The sequence below is a fragment of the Malus domestica genome, chromosome 04, assembly GCF_042453785.1.
Source record: "Malus domestica chromosome 04, GDT2T_hap1".
Classification (NCBI taxonomy): domain Eukaryota; kingdom Viridiplantae; phylum Streptophyta; class Magnoliopsida; order Rosales; family Rosaceae; genus Malus; species Malus domestica.
Genome location: NC_091664.1, coordinates 30,104,623 through 30,126,206, shown reverse-complemented (window position 1 = coordinate 30,126,206; position 21,584 = coordinate 30,104,623). Strand labels below are relative to the sequence as shown.

Below are 21,584 nucleotides of genomic sequence, written 5' to 3'. Positions count from 1 at the left end.
TGCCTAGTATGTCCCTTTCAAGATAGTTAGATGGCACAATGCTCTCCTTTCGTACTATCATGTTTTAACTCTTCTCAACAACCTCAAAAAAACACTTGCCCAGCTGACCCTTGTAAAGTTTTTAAGATAGTTAGATGCTCTCCCTTTGGAGGTGTATAGCTAGAGGGATAACTATTGAAAGTAGGTTTAACATTGCTAATCATTGAGGGGCCTAATGAGGGAGAGATAGGACGGTTGGAAAGGAGGGGAGGACACCAGAGTACAGGGGGCATGTGAACTCTTTGGGGTCCCTATCCTAGCCAGATTATAATTTCCAGGATTTAATGAATTTATACGATGAACCACGCATGCAGAATGTAGATGTCAAAATATTTCTTCCAGATATTCGACAAGTTACTATGATCATTTTCAACCCTTAACTTAAAACTTAAAATTTTTAGCTCAGAAAATTTAGGTTTTAATTCGAAAATAATTTTTCTGCTTCAACCATTCTGGTTTAAAATTTTAACTTCAGATTATTAAAGAATGAATTTAGGCTAATTTTTTAAAAATTAACTTTAAAAAAAATTATGTAGACTATTCTAAATTAGTTTTATGAACATTTTAACCTAAAAATATTTAAATTTCGATAAATATTTAATATATAATTTTTAATTATTTTAGTCATTCGATTTAAATTGGGACCGTTAAATCTATTTTTTACTATTAGATTTGATTATATTAAATCTCAGCCGTTGAATTCAATAAATATATAAATAAATAAATTGAATGTAGGATGTTGGTTAACGGCCTATTTATCTCAACCGTTGGATTCAAAAGAGTCGTTGACTCTCTGGCACAAGTGGCCAACATACCCATGTGGGTGGGGCCATGCCGGTCTCAGCCTTGGCATGTTGCCCGTGTGCGCACTTCTCTTGGGGCTTCTGGCGCTTAAGCATCGAGTTTCACTTGCGCTGGTGGGGCCCACACCATTTTCTAGGCTAAATCTAGGCCGATTTCTAGCTTTTTTTTTTAAGGTTTTAGGTTTTAGGTCCAAATTAGAACTTGAGTTAGAATGGATTGAAGGAGAATAAAAAGGAAAGTATAGTTTTTAGTTTATGGATTGGAGTTGGCCTAACTGAGATATGAGATAAAAGCAAATAAATATCTTCCTTTGAGGTATTCAAGTTACTGGTCCAGTAGTTCAGCAAATATCTACACTTCAATTATTGTGCATTTGGTGGTGGTGCTGTCAGGTCAGCTAGCTGTGATATTTTGCATTAAATTTTGGCAACTTTAACTAAAAGTTTTCGGTACTCTTCATTTTAATAAAAAATCATATTTTTACATTAAAAAATCAATTATAGTATTATTCACTTTACCTTTTATTTTATCTTTATCATTAAAACTCAAAATTTGTAAATCATTTTCATTAGTTTCCTTTAAATTTTCTTACCTAGCTAAATGGAAATGATTAAAACACTTTGCACAAACTCCATGGTCAGTCAATGCAGTAACTTTGTTTTTAGGGGAAAACCTATTCTATGATACATATGTCTATGTTTATGTTCGTTTGTGAAGTATTTTTAAATAACTTGTATTTTTTTGCACGAAACACTTTAGACGTTTTTTAAATTTAAAATTGTTTTATCTAAAAACCTTTTCAGTTATTTAAAAGCATTTTCCAAACAACTCGAATATCAGTTATAATAATATGAGAGTTGGACACAAAATCATATACATAAAAAAAATCAGAAGACCGAGATATATCACTGGTTACAGGGTAGAATATCTTCTTAAATGCCATAAAATCCTACCAAATAAGCTAAATCTCAGTATTTGTACTTGATTACAGATGAGTTTACCACAGAACTGTCCATCTAAAGCTGTTTAACAAGCCCAATTAATCACTGCCAGTCCAGTAAACATATTGTTTTACCAGTTTTGGCGAAGCACCACACTCCAAATTAATGTGCAGCTAAATATCCAAAGAACAATGGTTTGCTGCTGCTTGCAGAACTTGCGGTTGCAGAGAAAAGTAGGGAGGCAAGCAAGTGAGATCACGTGCCTGTCATCTGGAGAACAGAGCGTGGGCATTCATGCAAAGGGAAGGAGCCTTCATGGAATCTCTTGACAAAGCCAATACGTCATCAACATTAATAAGAGAGACCGCAAGAGTTTGGATTCGAGCTGTGATTCCAAATGACTCAACAGACATTGTTGTGACCTGTCACCTATTGAAAATCCTATTAACATATTTTCATGTTTGATCCATTTTGTCTTTTATAGTAGGTCACGTTACCCTAGTTATTTTGTAACGAGCATGTTGCTGTGACGATAGCGTAAGTTAGTTACATATTAAATGTGAAAGTACAATATAGCTGAAACGGAAATATAACTGAGACGTTATAATCAATGATATGTAAATGTGATGATAGCATCAATATTTTTTCAAAAGGCTAACTTATTCAACTTAGATATTATTGTGCCGATATTTTAAATCGATATATAGGGGCATATTCATAAAGGGACTTGGGTGGCCCCAGGACCCTTCGGAGGTTAGAGAAACCGCTTGAGTAGGTCCTTCAAGGATCATTCGAATGCCTGGTACGAGACCCTTTTGTGCTCATCTAATATCAATGAAATGTTGTTCACATCTAATAGCACTTGGCATGAGGTCTTGAGAGGACTCAGTTGGGTCGATCAATAGAGGACCACATGGTTGACAAAATGTCCAACTGAAAAGAATTTGTGCGTTGCAATCATACGTATTTGTGATAATTTTCTAAGTACACAAAATTAAATTTAACTTGCATACTTCTAATGAGTTGCCATTGTAGTCATTTTTAAATTTAATCATGCATGGTTAAGTTCAGCTCACCTACACTGAACATGTCACTAAAACAGTTCATCCAGCCAGTAACGTGTGCAAAATTTAAAACACTGTAAACTAATGGACTTGAGCTATATGCTTAGCGGTAGTTGTAAATATCTCTCATCGACATGTACAAGAGAGAGAGGAGAGAGAGAAAGAAACTGACCCAGAAAACCCAAACCAAGCAAAACCCCAAAAGGGCACACTTTTCCATCCTATATAATCCACTAGCTCTCTCTCTCTGTGCCTATATCTCTGTGCGGTGGTGGTGTCATTGTATGTAAGGGGAGAGAGAGTGAAAGAACAGAGAGAAAAAAATAAAAAATAGAAGAAAAGAAACGGCAGAGGCATCCCTCTATCAAAAACTGTCTCTCTATTTACTTGCACCCTTCGCAGTGAGTGGCCTCTCAACTCTGTAAAACAAGCCCTGTTCATACTTGGGGAGAGAGAGAGAGAGAGAAACAGAGAAGTGTCTTACTGTTTATGGTAGAGGAGCAGAGCAGAGAGGTAGTAGACATATATAAAAGAGAGATGCAGCAGCACCTGATGCAGATGCAGCCCATGATGGCAGCCTATTATCCTAACAACGTCACTACTGATCACATTCAGCAGGTCCTCCTTCTTCTTCTTCTTCTTCTTTTTGCTGGGTTCTTTTTTCTTCAGCTGCTTTGCTTCTGCATTTCCATTTGGTTTTTGGTTTCTCCTGCCACTTTCTGCATCTTACCCTTTTCCTCTGAGCTCTAATGGATTTTTGATAGGCTAATGATTTCTTGCTTGATTTTTCTTTGTTTTTTGGTTTGTATGTACTTGTATGAATGCTTGTTTCTTCTGCTTTTAAATATCGTTTATCCAAGCACTTTCTTTTATCCCATTTTTTCATGCAGATTAATATTTGCTTCAGAACGTTCATGGGCTTTTGTTGTTTGATTTTCCTACACATTACAATTCATAATCTCCTCAAGCTAATTTTCTGTTACCAAATTTCTGTTCTGTTACGTTTGTGATGTTTAAATGGGTGTTGAGAATACAAGGCGCTTGCAGCTTAGATGGTTAAGAGCATTCCTGAGGTCCCGAGTTCGACTTCCCCTCCCAATCTTGCTTCTTTTATGTTGGTTATCTTGTTTTGCTCTTATGTTATTTATATTGGACCGGACCTCTTCCACCAAGATCACGAGATCAAGTGATTCGGGCCTTTCAAATTTCATTCAACGGTCCACCTGTTTTGACCCTTTAAAAGCTGAAATATTTTGCCAATGGATAAAATTTGAAAGGCCCGGATCACTTCATCCGGTAGCCGAGGATCTCTTCTCTTTAGATTGTTTCTTCCATGTTCTATCTGGTGGAAATAGTAAAAGCTCACATCATCGAGCATTTTTGTATGCTTAATCAATATCATGAGTTTATTTAGGGGCCTTCTGGCTGCAATCTGAGTGTAAGAATGGTGATTTGGTTCTATTTTGATTAGTTGTAACTAGTGAACTACGATTTTGTTCTTTCATATGCGAGTCGGTATCTCGAAAAATCTATGGTAGCATCCCTAGTAGTATGAACATTTTAGCTTTATTCTTACGGATTGCATTTATTTATGTGAATCTGTTTTGGCAGAAATCCTACGGTGCTCCGAATTATAGGATACTCTGAACTTTTTAACCGTTAGATCTCAGTTTTTGTTTTATTTTTAAACAAAAATCTAATTACTGTGCCACCAACTTTGTAGGGCATAAGTTGAAGATTTTGATAGTTCCTTTACATCGTTCTCCTTCTAGAATACACTGAGCTGAACAAGTTAGATTTCTGAGTTGCACCGAAAAAATCGTTACAAATGCAAAATTAGTCCGGGAAGGGCATTGAAATTGAGAAAGAAAGGGAATGTAAGCATACTCAAAGATAAATTATTTGTAGTTTCACCGAAATGGAAACTATGGATTGGTTTAAAACTAAGAAAATCTGCTTAAAGTACTCTTTTGGCATGTTCTTCTCTTTGAGTTGGCACCAAAACAGCGAATTCCACAGGATTTTGTTCCCTTGAATGTTTTCTAACACAAGTCACGTCTTCATCTTGCGATTGAGCCTGTTTCCAGTGTCGGTTTTCAGTTCTGAATCCCGTGAGTGTGCGACTCTTTTGTCGATTCTACAAGAGTTTGCCTAGTAATAGGAACTAATGACCAATAATCGTTCTTTTGTACAGCAATGAAGTCTGTTTTTTCTTCAAGTGTCTTTTGGACTGTGTGACTTGCCCCAGTTCCTTACTTCGTCTTTCTCATAAATTTGAGTAGCACCGTTGGTTCCGTTCCAATAGTAATAACCGTATTGTGGCTCCGTTTGTTAGCATTATTGTGCATTTCTTACTCTGGAAATTTTAGAACTATTTGGTTTTACAGCACTTGTGGTCTGTATTATCTTCTCGTTATCCTATTGTTAACTACTTTCATTAAATTTACTGCAGTACTTGGACGAGAACAAGTCGTTGATCCTGAAGATTGTTGAGAGCCAAAATTCTGGGAAACTGAGTGAATGTGCAGAGTGAGCATTTATTTCTTACTCAACTGCTGCTTTGCATATCTTATGTTGTCACTCAGTGCTATTTTGTAGCTGAATGTTGTAAATTGACACCGTCTTGTGTAGAATATTGGAAATATGAGCACACGTCATTTAGTTTAGTGGATACTGTCGATTTTAACGAATCCATTCAGTTTGGCAAACTTCTATGTGAGCATGTACTATTGTAGGAAGCATGTCGTAAGTTCTCATCGCAGCGTAAATTAAGTCTCTTTTTGAAGAATGCCACTAAATTACTGCAAGTGATGGATGCCCTTTTTAACCACTTTTGAGTGCAGAAAGGGTTACAGAAAAGTTCTTTTAGTTGAACTTGCACGAACATAGGTAACAATATACGCCTCTGTGATACAGCATGGTTGCTTCTGATGGCGTAGCATCTTCTTCCTGTTAGCATAGTAAAAGTCCGATATAAGCTTGTCACATGCCTGGCTTCTGTACGATGGTTCAATCTTATGATAAGCTCTTAAGCTTGTGTCAATATGCAGATTTGTTATGTTTAAACTGCTAGACAGGTTGGTAATTCTTTTGCAACTGTTGCAGGAACCAAGCAAAGCTACAGCGGAATCTGATGTACCTGGCTGCCATTGCTGATTCTCAACCCCAGCCTCCCACCATGCATCCTCAGGTACAAAACCTCATTTGCAAAAAAAACTTAAAAACTTGAAGGGCATATCACCGCGTAATTCAGTGTCCCAAAATTGTACGTTTCCTGATTGTTTTCATGAAATGCTTTGTAGTACTCTTCCACCGGTATGATGCAACCGGGAGCACATTACATGCAGCAACAAGCGGCTCAACAGATGACACCACAATCGCTCATGGCTGCGCGCTCTTCCATGATGTACTCCCAGCAGCAGTTTTCAGCTCTACAGCAACAAGCCCTGCACAGCCAATTTGCCATGAGTGCTGGAGGAAGCGCGGGACTTCACATGCTCGGGAATGAGGGAAATAATGCTGGAGGCAGCGGGCAACTTGGGGCTGGAGGGTTTGGTGATTACGGACGCAGCTCTCCTGGAGAAGACATGCATAGGAGGATGGCTGGCGGGAGTAAGCAAGATATGGATGGGAGAGGCGGGAGCTCTGGAAGCCACGCCGGAGATGGGGGTGAGACTCTTTACCTGAAATCGACCGATGACGGGAATTAAGAGGTGAAAATGATGGACATTTTGGTCTGTTAACATCCGAACTTAGGGAATTAGGTGAGGAAATGAAATTAGAGAGGGGAAAAAAGACTTGCTGCTTAAGGGACTAGTGTTTTATCTTTTGAGCGTTTATCCTCGAAACTTGGAACTATGGTTTTTTTTAGTGAGACAATGCAGTTATGGTAGCATATCATGTAAAATTTTGTAGGCTATCTTCTTGATGCGCTTTAATTTTTATGTCGAAATTTTCGTGCTCGATTCGTTGGTTATTTTGAATCAATCAGTCTGAGATCCTCTTGGCCATGTATATGGTGGCCTTATGAACAAAAAACCGGTCGTTGGGTCGTGTCAGGATTTCAAGATGATGGAAGTCCACTACTAATTAATACCGATAATCTGATGTTGTAGTCAGCTTGCATATTATCACATGTGCGACACATCAGTTGTCGGGATTTACCACAACACAAGTTTTGTTACAGATAGGAGATCGTAATAAAGTGTGTCAATTTTTCGATGTGAAGCTTTTTACTTTCTTCAACGTCGCGATCACTTCAAATGTGTAGGTGCTTGTGAATTAAACCCGAAATACAATGATGTTTTATTTGACTTCACTAATGTAGTAGGTACAATATAAGTTTACAACACTATGTGCAAAAAATGCTAGGAGCACTAGAAAATCACAATCATATAAAACTCTCCCAAAGAAAAAAAAAAGAGTCCTCTGTTCTATTTCATCACACATAAACACATGGAGGTTGGTAACTGCTCAAGTTTTCCGCAACTGCTTCCCATAAGTTGTTTTCATCCATCTGATCGAGAACAGCCGCCGGCGGACGGTGGTCGGAAAACCTGATCATCGTACCGGGTTTCGAAGCTTGGAATTTAGAAGAAGTAACCCATCTAGCTTGTTCTTTTTCATGAGTAGTAGTGCAATCTTCATCAAAGGCGGTGTTGGAATTTTGGCCTGTGAATTGTTGAACAATTGCTCTGAACTCAGAAGCACTTCTGGCTTGGACCATCATAGGGCTGGAGATATACTTGATCATAGGTGCTTTTGATTTGGTGGGTTTTTTGCTCTGCTCAGGCTGAGATTGTTGCTGATGATTTTTGAGTTGTTCCATTTTTTCTGCAGACAGAAAAGGAGGGGAGAGAGAGAGAGAGAGAGGATTATGATTTATGTTTACTTAATCGTATGCTTTTACAAGTATATATACACACACATATGCATATATATATATATATATATATATATATAGAAAGAGATAGATAGAGAGGGAGGGGAAGTATGTGGAGCTTCTTGAAGGGAGGAAGCAACGAAGAAGGAACCTATGGGACAAAAGCAAACGTGGAAAAGTGAGGTAAGACAGAAAAAAGTTGATTTAAAGACCCATGCAGCAGAAGATATTTTATGGTCAACAAGTTCCAAAATGGCTGCTAAATATTTTTGTCTAATTCCAATTTTGTAGCATCATATCAAATATATATTATATATTTGTGTATATAAATATATATAATATACATATAGGGAGTGGTTTTTTAGGAGAAATCTCATTCTAATATAGCAAAAACAAAATACGAGAGTTCCGTACAAAACATTTATTTATTATGTAAGACTCTCGTATACTGAAGCAATGATACAATAAAGCCCACTATGTCATATACTTATCTTAATTTTGTTACAATAAAACGAAGTCTATCCTAAGAAGCTTCTTTGACATGTAATGCAAACAATGATTTCTAATAAGCTACTCTCATATATAATACAAACATAATTTCTACAAAAATGAGAGACCAAAGAACCAGATTATCTTAAGAGGAAATTTGTTTTATTTAACTTTTTGTCAATTTTTTGTAAAATATGCGTTACTAGTCGGTGTGGCTCCAATATTACGTAGCACTCTTTGCTACGAACGTTTCTATTTTATTTTTATGAGTGTTAGATCTTTTGTTTTAAATTCTAACTATTCATTTTTCGTACACTAAGTGCCACATACCATTACAAAAAATTGATTACTTATGAAGAAAAGTTTGTCGTTGTCCAATCCTCGCAACTCTACTTTCCACCTTCAACTTGGATAAAATTTAAAAATAGTCATTCATTTTCCTTTTCAATCCCCGCAACTCCTTTTTAACAAAACACACTAAAAGGTATAGAAAAAAAATTACAGATTAGGATTCAACCAATTCATCAAGGAAGTATATTTGCTCTCTTATACATTCAGATTCAAATCTCTTTCTCCTATATCAAAATTTAAAATAGAACAACGCATAGTCATAAAACAAATAAAAATAGCGAAGCAATTTTGTCACTTTGGATAAAATGTGGACTTTAGAGGTGATTTTTTCTTAGTATTTGACCACGTGCCAAATAATATATTGCGGTAAATCTACAATTTGCAGTCCTTGTCACAGCACAACCCCTTCTAGTCACGCTGACAAAATTATACATTTCCATCTTTGACTTTGTCTCTAATTAGCAACAATCGTTGTAGCAAAAAAATTAAATATATGAATAAATTAAATATGAGATCGGATTCGTGACATCACTTTCTTTATGCAATTTTTAACACACGTTTTACAGGGTCAACTTTGTAATATATTTCAATAATCCAAACCGTTTATCTTTTATATCCACTTTCAAAGATCATGTCGACTAGAAATCACTCAAATATGAAACTAGATGACCTTTGGATTAAAGGTTTCTTTGTAGAATCGTGTTCGTCCATTTTCTTCAGTACAAATTAATATTTGAATTGTTTTGGATTTATCTAATTTTTTGCAAGGATGATTTATGAATAATGTTCTAAAAGATAAGCGGTTCAGATTGTTAAAATATATTACAGAATGAGGCCGCACAAAAATATGAGTAAAAAATAATGTAAAAAAAATAGTATCACGGATACATCCCTGTTAAATAAATAACTTAAATAAAATAAAATGTTTTATGCCTTCTTTAAGGCAATCTCCAATGGCCAGTTGAAAGCAATTTTCTAGATGGATAAGGACGTGGATCATCTTTATTTGGATCAATAATATTCAGATTTCTTGTTCATTCATCTTCTAAGCAGTCAAGTATGCACTTACTTTTGCTAATTAATCGTTTTTAATTTCTTAATTTTTGGGTTTCCATTTATAAAATCACATGATGCTTGAAGTGTCAGACTTGCCGACATATTTTAATTAATTTTATTTCACTGTTCAACGTTCAAAGAGCCAAGTTATTGACCAACAAAAGAAGAACCCGAAGAATTCAACTAAAAAATATTTGTACATTGCAATGGGAGCACGTAATGGCTAACGAGTCGTTTTCATGCCCTACAAGAATGGAGTTTTTTTCTCGAAAGAGAGTTATCTTCGTACATCCTTTTTTATTTTCTGCACAATTTTTAATTTTAGTACTGAATTCTATTTGATTTGTTCAATCCATTAGCTAGAAAAAAAAAGAAAAAAGTGAAAAGATTAAAAAAGAACGTGCGTAAATCATTCATTTTTTCAGGTCGTTGTCTTCGCCAGGAAAGATGTTCACACTGAAATTATAAGTTCATGATGAAGTTCTTGGACGAGATTATTGAATACCATAACAAAGTTTGGTTGAAATTTTTGATTAATTAAATGAAAAAAAAATGCTCTAAGCTTTTAATTTCTTTCCCTAAAATCAGCTAGTTTTACAATAAAAAAGGACGATCCCAAACCAACAAGGCTCTCTGCTTTGCTAGGGTCGGAGAAACGTCTGTCATATTCAACTTACAATTGGTGGGGATCCAAAAGAAAATCTGTGGGGCAAAGAAGTGATTATTCATGAACAATGCACAACCCCATAATGTATCCCATGAGTGAAGAAATCTACTACTCTTGACAGTAACAGCTACAGGCTCATCGTAGAGAGAACGAGACTCAATCTGCGCGCGGCAACAAGAAACTAAAGCCTGAGTTCTCGTGGATGAGAGGCGGTGGTTCAATGTCGGAGATGTCTATTTGCTTCATCGACTTTGATATGTCATCAACGGAAAATGGAATGCTACAGTGTAAATGCTAGCGTCAGTCGAATGGCTAGGATTTATAAGTAAAAATGGAAACAAATATGTTTAGGAATGATAACAAGCACTGTGAAACAATGCATGCTTGATGCACGTCTCATTTTACGCATACTGAATTAACAAGTAATCGAGATCTTAGAAGAGCACGAACATATCAGTTTGACAGGAAAAATTAGTGAAACGGGATGTAAAGAGGAGTCAAGAAAGGATGAATAACGGCCAAGACATGTTTAAATGTTGTCATAACCTGGAATCATCATCCAGCAGGAAAGAATTACTGACAGCGTTGTTGGAATCTTCTGTCATTAGCACTCTCATATTCGATATAACCTAGATGAACCGTTGAAAAAAAAAGTGTGAGTGAGTTGGTAGATGCATGTTTGATATTATGTTTCTAATTTATTTTACTGTCTTGTGATGAAGATGACTCGAACCTAGTTGAGTAATGGCATCCATAAAAACTTACATCCGAGGACACGCTGTGCGTGCCATATTTGTCATCCCAGTACATTGTACTGATACGATATAGCTGCTGTATACTGAGGACCTGTTGAAGTATAAGTTTTGTCAACTGAGATTCAAGGGATAGGTTAATAGACTTAAAGATGTTTATTGTATCCTTAGATACACATCAATTACCGGGCATAGATCATGGCTTATTTCATCAAGTGTCTTTTTCGGTTTTTGATGTATGACCTGAATAGAAAGCATAAAATTTCAGGACAACTTCACTAATTGTTCATTCGTTGCGTTTCATCATTTTCAAAGGTAATCACTGGCAGTAGAAATGGAATATGATAAATGAACGATACCAGGAATCCAATAGCCTGCCGAATATGCTTGAGTTCATCCCAAGCTGATCCTGCATACTGCATTTTCGATTATTTAGTAAGTCAGTTGGTATAACAGTTATCGCACAGCTAAAAGAGGGATTAGATTAAAGGTACCTCATCTGTTGCCTTATAGCACCAATGCTCCAGTTCAGCCAATCCAGCTTTAACATATTCACCATTGCTAAACGAACAGCATTCTCGTCTTAATAGAAGACTGCGGAGATAGAAAAATACATGGAAGACATTAGGAAAAAGTTTAGTGCTAAATAGCATGCAAACAAGAAAACCTCAAATTTGAGCTTAGACTTTATACCTGTTGAATAGCTGAACATTGATGAAGGAGAATATTTGCGTGAACACCTTACGAACTAAAAATGGTGGTACCTGTAGAAAGGAACAATGTGTGTATGAGAAAGAGAGAGATCATTGCAAAATCAAGCGAGTATGATCATTATCTGTGGTAACAATCAACTTCTCTTGAAGTTTACTTAACCAACAGAGGGAGTGGTCTGCAAAGATCGATATATTGAGAAGTAGAAGAGTACTAACATAATTTGCTTTTAAAGTATTTAAGAAGTTTCCGAGGCTCTTAACGATTCCTTGCCAGTGAGCAATCAAAGCTCTCTGGGCCTCAGTGTTGCCAACTGATCGCGACGATCCTTTGACCAAGCTTGCCCGGGATGTTCTTGGTGCCTGTTAAAGTTACAAATTTAGTACTAGTTCTTGAAAAATCATGGAATCACAATTTTGTTTTATCAGTAAATTGTCTTCTTGTTTGTAGATGAACAATGTAATGGACCTGAATGCACAATCCAAGCAATGGAGAAATCTCTTTCTTCAAATTATCTCGAATCATCCCATAAATCTTTTCTACATATGCCGTAAGTTGCTGTTTGAAAAGCAAAGCTGGGTACTTGGCTTCAACTTGCCGTAAAGTATCCACTCCGCCACTCATTCCACCATTTATTAAGGAGAGATTGACACCTTGCGGGGCTCCACGGAAACTCTAGAGGAAAACAATAGCAAAAATGTGAAGCAATTGACGAAATGAAGATTTATGAACTGAAATATTCAACATTGACAAGAGACGTTGAATTACTTGTGTCATCCTTCCAAACAAAGTAGCTGATGATGATCGACGTCGTTGGGGTGCCATTCCAGCAGCACCACTTGCTTTCAGTGTGCGCTGGAGGAGTAATAGAAGTGTTGAGGCATTGGATAACCAATAGGCCAAGATATCGTTGCTGTCCTGGGTCTGAATTCAAAGTAGTAGTATTCATGTTAAAATTCATGTTAAAATAGGTTCGTTTTGAGTAATGAATAAATGGAAAACCAAAATACCAAAAGGGTTAAGGATGGCATTTCCAAACCTCAATGGCATTCCCTATGGTCTGAATAATCCTATCGAAAATGCTAGTCCGCTCAACTTCAAATGATCTCCACTGCAGAAGGCATTTGTATATGATGCAGGCAGCAATAGGCCTGTTCCCTGCAAAGCCAAGATGTTGTGCGATACATCGAATGAGCAACTCCTGGTTCTCTTGCTGTTTTTCATTCAATGATTTCTGTGGCTTATCCTCCAATTCCGACTCCCTGTGGTTTACTGAAGGACTATGCAGATCCTGATCCATTTTATCGGGACATTAGCTTAAGTGAAAAGGTAAGAAAATACTGCATCACATTGCCTTTTTTGTAGGTTTATACTAGAAGCTCAACGGAAACTTACCAGAGGTGTCTTTGCATCCCCTGGAATGTGGCCACTTTCAGCTGCCCTCTGCCAATTATCAAACAATAAGAAAATCTTAAGCGTTTGAACATTATAGAATCCATATTTTGCATTGAAAATTACCTGAATAATTGACCTGGACCGTCCAGAAAGGAATTTATTAGGCGTCATGGACACAGCTTGTTGGCGTAATACTTGGTTTTCTGATTCTAAATTGGTAAGCTTCTCTTCTAGCCTAATCAAGAAAGTCTAAATTTTCAGTAAACCACATCACAAAAATTAGAGTTGGTAATTCATGTCTCTCCAATATAACTTATCGGTTTGAATTTAAATACTATACGAGTTTAAAACAATTTTTTCTTTTTTGGTGAACAATTAAAACCTAAGAACAATGTTGTATTAACGTCTCAAATGCACATAAGATGCCGTGCATTTTGATGCTCTGCATCAGAAAACTCATGCTTTAAGTGTCATATTACCTGGTCAAATTTTCCTGGAGCTGACTAACTTTTTTCTCTGTTTCTTCTAATTTCTTGCGTCGTTCTTCGCCTGATGTTTGAGCTTCATTATATTTAGTTTCATTTTCTCCTGCTCTTTGTTTCTCTGACTCCAAAGAGGCCTGGTGAGGCGGGAACGTGTCAGGTAGAGAAAATCCAAGGTCAAGAACTAAATTAAAAAATCAAAATCTGTCACTGCATATATGAACAAATAAATGATGATGACACATGATAGAACAGTCCGAAACATGTTAAAGTCTTGCAACCACAGACTTATGCAAGACATAGTGTTATAGGTGCTGTTTATTGGACAGAACCTTCTTACCTTTAAACTGTCAACTTCTGCAGTTAGAGATTCAACTTTTGCAGTGTCCTCAACCATAACTTGGGTTTCCTGAACCACAGGAGGTGCCTCTTCAAGAGCTTTCTTTGCAGCCTCTCGTTCCTTCACAATCAATGCATTTGATTCATCAAGTTTGGTCTGCATTTCTTGCAATGAATTCTGCAATTTCGTTATCTCTTGTGCTTTAGCTTCTTCTAGGTCAGTCTGCAAACATGACACGAATATTTAGCATGAATTTTTTATGCATAAAATACCTAAATTATAATCTACGAACTTCACTGCATTCGTGAAAAGTACATCAATGCATTAGCATAGTAGTTTTTGGCAGTCGGACATGAAATGAAGAAAGTATTCATCAGATGTCCACACAGCATTTTCTCTGCCAAACAGAATTACTCTGCAAGTTATAGAAATTACCCTTAAACGTTTTTCCAACTGTAGTCGCCAATTTAGTTCCTCCACTCGTTTTTCCAGCGCATCTTTTGCTTCTTTAAGTGCTCCTGTTTCCCTAGCAGCCTGCAGAAAATTGGAGATGAAGAAAAAAGAGAAACATACGTAAGAAGAAGATTTTAAAATGTCAGCTAGAAAGGGGTACGTGTACATAATACTATTTATGGCAATAATTTGCAGTATTTGGAAGAAAATATGCTATGTCCTCTATACAGTAAATTTTATGTACTCCCCTTCATCTTAATCACTACCCTATAAATTGATTGATGATTGTTTCACGAAAACCAGAGAGTGTTTGCTTACCATTTTGAGCTTCCTAAGTTCCCGCCTTGCAATTTTCCCCCTCATTTGGGTCTGTGCAGCTATTGAACCCCTCTTGAGTCTCTTAAAGTATTTGGCAGCTCTATGACAACGCCACACCGCCTGCAGTTTTCATGTACATTTTTTTTTGGCAATGGCAATAGCAAATCAGTAAAGTTTCATGTCGTTAAATAATAAAATGAATCATGCAAGTTGAAGGATATTTTGTATGCAACCTGAATAATAATTGCTGCTTTGCTTTGCCTTTTAAATCTGAATTCTTTACGAGCGGCCATTGCTCTTAAACCTGTTTGCACAACTAGAACTGAGACATGGAGTTTGTTGTAAGTTGTTCTGGCTTGGTGTTTACGTAGGTGCTTCTGAATTTTCACTGCAGCTGCCTCTTTTTGCATGCCGTGGAAGACTTTGCAAGCCAGGCTTCCTACAAGTTAATACCAAACAAACATAGAAACAAATTAGCTGCATCCTTCTGGATACTCGCTAAGAATTCAGTAGCACTGCATTGGTTCTAATACATTTTTTATGTGGCTCACCTCTGCATATTGATTGCAGAACTACGGTTGCCTGTCGCAGTGCAATAAACCGTTTCCTAGCATAATGGGTTCGTACACGCTGCTGTATAGCTTTAGCTGCAGTACTGAGTACTTCGGCTCTTCGTGCATCTAACTCGGCCATCTGACCAGCTCTTAGGAATACCTTCGTTTTACCTATCTGCAAAAAACAAGTCTCTACGATCAGTATGTGAATGGATGAAGACCATTAGCTATATTTACTCCTATATCGTCCATATGCATAAGCGTCAGTCCTACTGCAGATTATGTCCATGTGATAAAGTTTGGAGGAAATACTAGGTGAAACAGCGATTATATACATTACCAGAGGCCTCCAAATCTGCAAGGAACACCTCACTTTACCTGAAACCCTTTAAGACCCTTCTTTTCAAGTATCTTCGTGCACGCAACTTTTTCATCATAGCTGCACACAAGTAAAACAAGCTCATAATGCAGATCCACTAAGTTTAATCAGAAAGTTGAGATGTTAAGTAAACCTATAATGGAAAATCCTAGGAGATAATACTTACTTTCCTTCCAAGACCTCTGGTGCAAGAAGTCCAAATCTGTTTATGAATTCGAAAAATGGTTTTCTAGTAGGGTAGCCAGCACAACTAATTCGGATTGCCTCTAAAACACCCTACAAGGGGAAACTGTCAGCAGCAGCTGGAAGAAAAACATAAAAAAAATTAAAATTAATTTTCTTAAGAAGGTAGAAGGGAAAAGGAACACTTTTTACTTACACCACAGCGCAGTTGCTGCATAATGTTGACGTTCTCAAATACGGCTGGTTTTAGAAGATTGTTTGGCTTTACACATCTAATATAGTGAGGTTCTGTAGAGTTTAGGGTCTCCATTAACGATTGTAATTGAAGCTGCACCATTTAAAACAGAGAAAATTTAAGTTTCAATTCCTTGCTGCATAATTGACATTGCAGAATATAAAAGAAACCACACAAGAGCTTGCATGTAGCTTTAGGTTGATAGTTGATTATCTAGGGTTAAATTGACCTTCGTGCTCACCAAAATAATATGAAAGTACCTTAAAACGAGAGCCAATCGAAGAAAACTTGGAAGATTTGGCTGTCTCCTCTGGAAGTGGAGGGAAAAGGCCTGCCACAAAGGAACATTTGGAAGCTCCCAACAAGTCTTGATGTTCAGGAACCACGTAGTCCTTGTTTTTATCCAAAAATTGGTCAGACTGATACAGGACCTGCAAGTGTTTACAAGTTAAAATCCAAAATGTATAAGTATCATACTTTCAGAAATAGTTGCTTTCGTAATTAATTTACCTCTCCAGCATAATGAGCGATGGTAAAATCCGTGCGAGACAATTTTGGCTTTATAAAGCGCTTATGAGTTTTGAATGTCTGGTAAATCTTATTTGCAAATGTTTCGTGGGTCGACTTTGGAAACATGCTGGAAAAATAAAAGAAAAGCAGTTAGCAAGAATGAAGAAAAAAGAAAGAAAACAAGTCCAATCTGCTGTCAGCTGAAACTTTTTATTTTTGTTTCTGAAATATTTTCTTAACACTGGAGGAATGAACTTCAAGAAAACATCGACTGCCTTGCATTTAAGGCAGAACAACAAAACTTTCACAGCAGAGGAATACTAGCTTACCAAGCTTCATCAAGGAGAGCAACTATTCCACCAGGTTTCTGTGAAGGGAAACATCATATGTGAAAGCTTGTAAGCAAAACGCTGATTGTAGACTAATATTACAGAATACAATGAATATTCCAAAAGTCATTGTCATAGGTGGGTGATTGTGCAGGTAGATGCATATGAAGGAATAGGAATAACCTTTTCAATAAGATCCAAAACGTCTTGATTATCGACAAACTCAATGTAGCTCCAATCAATCTGCTCTTTTGTGTATTCTTCTTGTTCCATCTTGAAGACGTGCTGAAAATATACAGGAAAAACTTAATTTACAAAATAATACTAGTTATAATAATAACCTAAAAGATAAAAGTAGAGAAAGCTGAAGAATTCAACATGATCTGAGGCTTTACCTGATTGAAATGTTGCTGTAGTTTCTCGTTTGTGAAATTAATACAGAACTGCTCAAAACTGCACAGGATGATAAGCTAAAATTAAGTTGCGGAATACCATCAATGCATAAGGGATATGAAATGTCTTCATTAGTGCATTTTCAGTTTCTCTTTTACTCAAAAGGACACAGCATGCACATACACACAGATATGTGAGTACTCGAAGTATGGTATTATACTTAATAGTTGTTACCTATTGGTCTTAAAACTTTCAAAACCATAGATATCAAGGACCCCAATCAGCGATTTCGAGCTAGCATCTTGCCCAATTGAGACGTTGATTTTGTCCACCAACCTGCGTAGATAGAAATAGCGTAGCATCACATCAGCATTTAATCCTTACTCTACGTTATGCTTTTCATAAACCAGATGTTAATTTGATGATTTTGACTAACCAATCAAACAATCGAGAATATATTGTCTTTGCTAAACCATCACGGCTAATTGCTGCACTTTGAGGATCAAGACTTCTCTTGATAACTTCTTCAGGTGTGATCATCACACGCTTACATAATGCATCTTCCAGTGCATCAGGGTCGCACCTGAGATAATGTTATCATCACTATTATGACAATATGAAAACAAACTACGGGGGCAATAGCACGAAGGAATAAATACATGAGAAGCTCTGCAGTCATTTTGAGATGGAACTTCGCTTTATCATCTTTTGGAACTGATGAATCAACTTCCGAGCCCTTGGTAAACTCAATATTTCCGACATGAAGAATTGCAGCAACTACTCTAAAAATTGCTTCCTAAGAGAGAAAAAGAGAAAAAAGGGGATGTGAGATGATGGTCTTTCTAGGTTCCATGTTTAAATGATATTAAGAAGAGGCTGTACCTGCTCCTTCGCACTTATTCCAACAATATCCATAGCTCTCCTTGTGGCAAGATATTCATGGGCATCACTTACACCAACCAGTTCGTAGCAGCGCGACTGGTTAAGATAGCGAAATGATTTAGGATTTGCCAACTTGTATTTATCAATTTCCTGTCAGGATCAACAAATATTAGCAAGAAGTTACAAGAACAGAAATTTTCAGCAATACTTTGTTTGTCTTAATCGAAATTACTGTTCCTACAGGACCTTACCTCCTGTGGTGCAGCACAAAGAAGGTAGAAGCAATGGTAGTTCCGTTCAGGATCAGAGATTTGGCAAACACGAGACCGTTCCAGAAGGTAAGTTCTAATGGCTGCTCCTGAGATTCTTCCTTGCTTATCAAATTGGATTTCAACAAATTTACCAAAACGACTGCACCCGTACCAAACAAGGAGAATACCGATGTGAATTTATCAGAACATGATAATAATTCGGGAAAAGTAATTTATGCCAGTAAAATAATTGCTGAAATTAAGACAAAATTGACACTAATATCTAATAACTTGAAATTGTATTACCTAGAGTTGTTATTTCTAACAGTTTTGGCATTGCCAAATGCTTCAAGAACTGGATTGGACTGCACTCACAAAAGAAATAAGCTCCATAAGAATTGCATCAGAAACTTATAGAGCTTGATATAAAGAAGATAATATCGAGTGAGTGAAGCTTAACATCAACGCTAATCAAAGGTATGATAACAATCATACTTCAAGAACTTGCTGTTCAACTGTCCGTCCTTCAGTTGCAGCCCGGCCACCAAGAAATGCAAGGTACCGCATAAGCATTTTTGTGGTCTCAGTTTTACCTGCTCCACTTTCACCACTGACCAGAATTGAATTGCTTTTTCCCTCATTGATCATTGCCCTGATTTGTTCAAAGTATTAACTTTAAATATTTGGTTTATTGATATACGGAGCACTATATAGCATATATAATAGGATTGAAGGTAACCTATATGCAACATCTGCAACTGCAAAAACATGAGGGCTCAATTCTCCAAGTGGTGCTCCTTTGTATTGTTGCATCATGTGACCATCGTAAAGATGGGGAAGTCTTTGGAATGGGTTAATGGCAATAAGGATATTTCCAGTATATGTCTATCATGATAGCAATGGAGACATATATCATTGCAGGATCACAGAGAGTAAGAATTCCCGATTTGAATAAAAACTCTCTAAGTATTTTAAAATGAAGGGAGGAATACGTACATAGATTTCATTAAGTTCGTATCTGGTTTTTAAATTCTGCAGAACTCCAGGCTCATGCAGATAAGATAACTTTGTCATGTCGTCAACTCCGGCAGCAGGAGCTTCCATATCTTTTGGATATATTTTTGCCAATTTGACAACCATCTTAATAGCACCAAAAAGGTGAACGGGAATCTCGTTAGAGTACAATAATGTAATACTAGAAAGTTTTGTAAGATAAGCAAATTTCGAAGACCAAAACATAAAAATAATTTCTGATGAAATGGTTGATCTGCAGTTGTGATAAAATTAGTTTTTGATGTATTAGTAATAGGATTTACACCTTCTTCCCATTGCTACCCTGGATCTCAGCTTCCTGTCCAGTAATCTTTGACACCTGTCCGTCGATCCAAGCCAATTCTGGGTCTTCAACCCAGACATGAGAACCTACAATGATATTCACTGGCGTTCCCTATCGAAAGATATAAGAGAATGAATAGTATTAGTCATGCAGATGAAGTGCCATCACAAACACAAATTTCACCGATAACCATTTCCGAAGACTAATTTGAATCGTTTTTATATGGATTCTGGCAAAAACTAAATGGGAAAATTATTATGTGGCCAACGCCTTTGTCCTATTTCTGTTGCTTATCTATGAGGACTATGTTAGCTATCCCCACAACCAAAAGCACAGTGTGATGGTAAGCGCACTTGTCTCTCTTGCTCAATGCTTCACTCAGAGTTGTCTCATAAATTGTGTCATTCGAGTTTCTTTCACTCGAGAAGAAGCAACAGATTCCCAGTCTGTCCACAATCTAGCACTTACCCACACACTAAACGATTGTTCCACTTTGTATTGCAAGCACTAAATCATATCTTTGACCGAAAAAGAAAACTTAATCATTTGTAATTAACAAACCCAATTTCGATATACAGCAAAACTCCAAAGTGAAGTTCCTTAAACTGTAACAATCATTCATACCCTGGAACGAGTTTTCGGGCCGCATGTACATTTCAACCTGAATTTGAGGAACCTAATCTAGTCTACACATTAAAGCAAGAAAACAAAAAAACTTTTACAAATTTACGAAAATTCAACCGAAACCCCACATACCATTTTATCCTTTTAAGCTGCCAATCCAAAGCTCATCAATTCATTAAGCACTTCCATCAAGCATTTGAGCCGCGTGACAAAAAACAACCATCAGCTCCCAACTCCAGCTGATAAGTGTTCCTCTCCACCAGACACCATAAGAAAAAGAGACCCTTTTTCTCGAAAGCATCAGACTTTCGCAACGAAACACGAATCAAGCCTAATGGGGGTCAGGGATGTCGGATCAACGCGCAGAAAGCTCCATTTTCCCGGGAAATTGGCAAGAAAGTGAAGGAAAACCGAAATGGGGGACGGAGATTGATCGATTTGAAAGGTGGGAAAGTTTTGTTTGTGTGATTGTTGTGTGTTTTGTGTGTGTGGGAAGTGAATGTGGATCGAGTGGATTGAGGGAGTGGACATTCTTCTCAAGGACCTCTGGTTTCGCTTCGCTTTCCGCTGTTTTCGCGCCAATTAGTGGCTGCTAACCAAGTCTTCTCTCTCTTTCCTTAACGGTCACATTTCTTCTTTCATGTCCAAGGGCGTCCAAATCTTGTGCGTCCGTATCTATTGTAAGAATTTGTTACTCTTCGTTTGTGCCGTTGGATCAAAATTGAGGGATTGGATTTTCTTTCTCGTCCAATATGTTTTTTGTTTGGAAGATGATTTTCGCAAACTCATTTTCTCTTTTGCGTACATGTTGTACACTGTGTTTGTTTCTATTAGTTGATTAACGTCGGCACAAAAAATTCAAGTTTGTTCATCTTAATTTTTTCATGTAAAACAAAAGAAACATAAGCACAAGTTTGTTTTTCATAAAATTACTCAATAACATGACTTTGATCACAAGTTCACAATCATACATAAATTAGCACACTCTTTAATACAAAATCATTGTCCGACACATACACAAACATCTCCTTAAAACCGTAAAAAGAAAAATCTAAATGAAACTCAACTCATTGGCAGGGATCATATGACATAGATTTTCAAACATTTTTCTTGTCAGAAATGATAATTCAGCGAGCCATAGACTAAGAAGAGAGTCATCCCGTT

At 36.9% G+C, this 21,584-nt stretch overlaps 2 protein-coding genes across 2 annotated transcripts; one reads left to right on the top strand and one right to left on the bottom strand.

Annotated features, from left to right (window-relative positions):
* The first annotated feature begins 2,993 nt into the window (after positions 1-2,993).
* Positions 2,994-6,813, top strand: LOC103434190 (GRF1-interacting factor 1). The gene is made up of 4 exons (XM_008372504.4): positions 2,994-3,466; positions 5,301-5,377; positions 5,954-6,038; positions 6,151-6,813. The coding sequence occupies exons 1-4, from the start codon at positions 3,338-3,340 to the stop codon at positions 6,556-6,558; spliced, it is 699 nt and encodes a 232-aa protein (XP_008370726.2). The 5' UTR covers positions 2,994-3,337; the 3' UTR covers positions 6,559-6,813.
* Positions 6,814-10,124: 3,311 nt separating this feature from the next.
* Positions 10,125-21,009, bottom strand: LOC103434188 (myosin-11). Its single transcript, XM_008372502.3, has 38 exons — positions 20,553-21,009; positions 19,779-19,907; positions 19,457-19,600; positions 19,200-19,345; positions 18,956-19,112; positions 18,767-18,825; positions 18,461-18,620; positions 18,210-18,359; positions 17,987-18,123; positions 17,764-17,910; positions 17,562-17,663; positions 17,330-17,387; positions 17,118-17,219; positions 16,935-16,972; positions 16,606-16,732; positions 16,356-16,526; positions 16,057-16,188; positions 15,844-15,953; positions 15,677-15,737; positions 15,296-15,473; positions 14,978-15,183; positions 14,745-14,864; positions 14,409-14,507; positions 13,974-14,195; positions 13,631-13,770; positions 13,275-13,386; positions 13,152-13,199; positions 12,796-13,047; positions 12,525-12,680; positions 12,225-12,431; positions 11,975-12,118; positions 11,739-11,809; positions 11,540-11,639; positions 11,405-11,461; positions 11,232-11,288; positions 11,059-11,139; positions 10,840-10,922; positions 10,125-10,573 (listed from the first exon to the last, which is right to left on the bottom strand). Exons 1-38 carry the CDS (start codon positions 20,553-20,555, stop codon positions 10,450-10,452), a joined length of 4,590 nt encoding a protein of 1,529 aa, XP_008370724.3. The 5' UTR covers positions 20,556-21,009; the 3' UTR covers positions 10,125-10,449.
* Between the last annotated feature and the right edge of the window lie 575 nt (positions 21,010-21,584).